Source organism: Penaeus monodon, chromosome 27, assembly GCF_015228065.2.
Source record: "Penaeus monodon isolate SGIC_2016 chromosome 27, NSTDA_Pmon_1, whole genome shotgun sequence".
Taxonomy (NCBI): Eukaryota; Metazoa; Arthropoda; class Malacostraca; order Decapoda; family Penaeidae; genus Penaeus; species Penaeus monodon.
The window spans coordinates 38,448,856-38,449,271 of NC_051412.1; the positions used below are offsets into that span (position 1 = coordinate 38,448,856).

The 416-nt window shown below is 50.7% G+C and overlaps 1 protein-coding gene across 1 annotated transcript in view; it reads right to left on the reverse strand.

Moving 5' to 3' along the window:
- LOC119590844 (phosphatidylinositol 3,4,5-trisphosphate 3-phosphatase TPTE2-like) overlaps positions 1–416 on the reverse strand; it is a gene marked incomplete at its 5' end in the record, with an annotated part of 9,758 nt that overhangs the window by 6,530 nt on the left and 2,812 nt on the right. The window contains 1 exon segment of the mRNA XM_037939601.1: positions 214–330. Within this exon segment, the coding sequence (XP_037795529.1) occupies positions 214–330 (117 nt within the window).

The window sequence follows — 416 nt, forward strand, 5'->3', positions numbered from 1 at the left end:
CAATGTTCACACGAGCTCGAGAGAAAAAAATTCCCATCCTGCTCAGCCACCCAACAGCTGACTCTGCAGGTGACGCAATCAATCAGCTGACTCTGCAGGTGACGCAATCAATCAGCTGACTCAGCAGATGACGCAATCAATCAGCTGACTCAGCAGACGACGCAATCGATCAGCTGACTCTGTAGATGACGCAATTGATCAGCTGACTCTCACCTGACGGGGTTGGAGGACATGTTTTCCACGCAGACGGTCACGACGGAGAGGATGAAGGTGAACACGACGAGGAAACAGTCGAGAACATTGTGCCAGGCTCTGAAGAACACCTGTGGCCTAATGGGGGGGGGGGAGCAGAGATGCATTGGAGATGAGATTGTTGCAAGATACATCTGCTTGGCTGCAAAAGAACTTATTTTTTC